General features: G+C 40.6%; 1 protein-coding gene across 1 annotated transcript; it reads right to left on the reverse strand.

Annotated features, from left to right (window-relative positions):
• Positions 1-1,560: 1,560 nt before the first annotated feature.
• CCDC166 (coiled-coil domain containing 166) lies at positions 1,561-2,493 on the reverse strand. Its single transcript, XM_010014836.1, has one exon. The coding sequence runs from the start codon at positions 2,491-2,493 to the stop codon at positions 1,561-1,563; it is 933 nt and encodes a 310-aa protein (XP_010013138.1).
• Between the last annotated feature and the right edge of the window lie 902 nt (positions 2,494-3,395).

The raw sequence follows: 3,395 nt of genomic DNA on the forward strand, positions 1-3,395 counted from the left end.
GGTTGGAACTGGATGCTCTTTGAAGGTCCCTTCCAACCCAAACCATTCTATGATTCTACAATACAAACCAGGGAGGAATAGTTGATAGAGCAGGTGGTTGTGCTACTATCCAGAGGGACCCTGTCAGGCTGGAGAAAGGGACCAAGAGGAATTTTGTCACTCAAAAATGCCAAGCCCAGTACGTGGGGAGGAATAATCCCATGCAGCAGTACAGGCTGGTAGCTATTGGGCTAGAAGACAGCTTGGTAGGAAAGGTCCTGGTGGGCTTCAGGTTGACCATGAGCCAGCAAATGTGCTCTTGCAGCAGAGGCAGCAAATACCGTCCTGGGCTGCACGAGGAATTATCAGTGAGCTGTGTGAGGGAGGTGACCCTGCCCTTTTACTCAGCACTGAGACACCACGCCTAGAGCATCTCACATGGTTCTGGGCTCCCCAGTATAAAACAGACATGGACATACGAGATTGTGTCCAGCAAAAGGACACAAACATTATTAAGGTTTGGAGCACCTGTGATATGGGAGGAGGCTGAGAGCTGGGATTGTTTAGCCTAAAGAAGGTTCAGGGGATCTTAGAAATGTGTTTAAATATCAGGCAGAGGAGGAAGGAAGACAGAGCCAGACTGTTCTGAAATTGAAATTTGTGATCCATCTAAAGCTAAGAATTTTTTTTCCTTGTGTGGCAAAACATTGCAACAGGCTCCACAGAGAGAATGTGGAGACCCCAGAGCTGCTAAAAAGCACTGAAAGTGGCCCTGCTCTGGTTGATCCTACTTTGAATTCTCTTCCAATTGAAACAAAGGTCTGCTTCTGATAAAATAGCCCAGTGCGAATGTTAAAACTTGGAGTAAGAGTGACCTCTGGTGTTATTGTCGCTGAGGTAACTGAAACCCAGAAATGTTCAACTTGGAAAGAGAAGGTAGCTGCAGTCTGTTACAAACAACTCTTCACTTCTTGCTTCTCAAGAGAAACACTAAAGCAAGAAAAGAATGAGGTAAAAATTGATATGCATATATTAAATGAAGGTATTTTATTGATAGTTATGACCAAGGGTCAAATACCTCAACTGCTTATATTGTGTAAATGATTTGGTTCCTTTACTTGGTTTTATCTATTTTCTCTCCTTTGGAGACTAGCAGAAGGTAAAATAAATCTTTGCCACGTAGAAGATTTGGGAAACAATGTTGCTGCAAGTAAGAGCTGGGTTACCTACACTGGGTACTGTGGTATCAACAGACGAAGTTTGCCTCAGTATATCTAAGAATATAACTTGCCCATGGAAAATTACTAATTAATGAAACATAAAAGTCTTTCAAAGAGAAAATTTCATTGTTTATTCTGGGACATGAAGGGATTGCAGTTTCCAATGTCTTAATATACATGTCTTGAAAGTTAGAGCTGATATTACTTTTAAGATCTGTTGTCTGGATCATGTGCTGAGCATTAACCGTGTCAATCCTTTCATCCTCCTACAGAACATTTTCTTCTCTATACTCTGTTACTTAGCTAGTGGTGGCAGCAGCTGGCAGTCCTGTGATGTCTGCTGGCATTGGCATAAGTGAGGTTAATGGGTACATCTGAACAGGCTGTGAGACCTGTAGGTTTCACCAGCTGTATTGTGCACCTCCTGCTGGTGTAAACGGTGGCGTGCGTGTGCCATGTCCTGAATGTACTGGTTCTCCCGAAGAAGCTGCTCTTGCTGCTCTCTCAGATGAACTTTGGTTTCTTTAAGGATTTTTGAGTATTGGATGAGTCTGAGCAATTCCTGCCGCAGATGCCAATTCTCTGCTTTTACTTGTTTGATATGCTGAATTAGAGATTGTATTGCTGCTGCTTCTGCTCTCTTGGTGAGAACCTGGATCTTCTGATGAAAGTTCATCTTACAGTCAGCCTTAGCCTGCAGAAATCTGCTCTTGATTTTGTGCATTTCATCTGAATGCTGTATCTTTGTGACCAGCAGTTCCTTCTCCAGCTCTTTAATCTTTTCTATCTGTTCCTTCCGATAAGATGGGTCATTGAAAGGCTTCAGGTCTTCAACCTCCTTGCTCAGAAGAGAGTACTTTGACTCCATGTACGTCAGATTGCTCCTTACATCCTTTTCTTTTTCCATGTACTGTGAGATGAGCTTTTCTTTCTGCATCCCAGCTTCAGACAGATCAGCGTGATTCTGGTCATTTAATGTTATTATCAGATCCTGGCACTTCTGGCTGTGTTTTTTTATGTAAGAGAGGTAAGTGTTGCCCTCCTCCTGATTCTGTTGGGCTTCCTTTTCTAGGAATTTATTTTCCTGCAGGAAATACTCCATCCTTCCCACGTATGTGTTCATATGTTCAGTAACAACCTTGTATTCCTTCTGCAAGTATGATTTTCTCTCTTGGGCAAGTATTTCCATGTCACTTACTCCTCTGCATGTATCTCCATTCTTGGTTGTTATTTCTTGCTTATTTTTCCCAGCACGTGTGGTGTCTTGTTTCATCTCCTTTGTCTTGGATGCCATAGTCCACACTGGGAGTATCAAATTCTGGCAAACTGTAACAGAATGAAAAATGACCAATTCTAACCTAGAATTTATGCCACATGTATGAGTGTTGCTTTTTCCCCCCACCATGTCCTCTCATGTTTTTATGTTTTCAATTATTATTCTGGCAGCTAGAATGTTTGGCCTAAATGTTTTGTTTCTGGCCTATGTTGTGAGTTGAAACACACACACAAATGTGTATTTTAATTTTTATATTCCTAGTTAACTGAGAAGGAGTTCTGCTAATATAAAAATACACATTTTTTTAAGATTTCTTTTTTGTTGTATAATGTTGTGTTATTTCTATAGTTTGGAGTTCAAAGTCAAATTCCACTGCCCAGTTATTGTACTGTCTTTCTGTAGGCAGTAGACCATGTCCTTAAAACTTCAGCAGCAAGTTAAGAATTGAAATGCTAACAGAGACATGCCCAAAACTTACAAATTCATAAAGCAAATTCTAAAACATAACTGCTAAGTCATCATGCTGGACTGGAAGCTACCTGTAGAAAATGTTATGGACAGCAGTACAGATTAAGCCCCGTTCCTCCATCAAAGCTACATCCTGCAGTTGTATTTGAAGAGACAGCTGAATCCTTTTCCTGGATTTAGAAAGTTCAGTCAGTATTTTCTTATGAAATGAGAGCAGAAAAGAAAGTGTTGCAACCAGTTTTAATCTGGGGATTCAGTAATCAAGCAAGGTACTTACTTTGGAGACTGACCATGTTTTTATCCTTCAGTTGCCTGAGGTAACATAAACCAATACCTTCTTGGACATCATCTTAAACTATAACGTCATTTGAGATGTGACAGAGATAACTAAATATTTAGGAATATAGAGATAGTGAAAGAATAACCATAAAGGCAATAATGGCTAAATAAAC

Source organism: Nestor notabilis, unplaced genomic scaffold, assembly GCF_000696875.1.
Source record: "Nestor notabilis isolate BGI_N333 unplaced genomic scaffold, ASM69687v1 scaffold15815, whole genome shotgun sequence".
NCBI classification, from domain to species: domain Eukaryota; kingdom Metazoa; phylum Chordata; class Aves; order Psittaciformes; family Psittacidae; genus Nestor; species Nestor notabilis.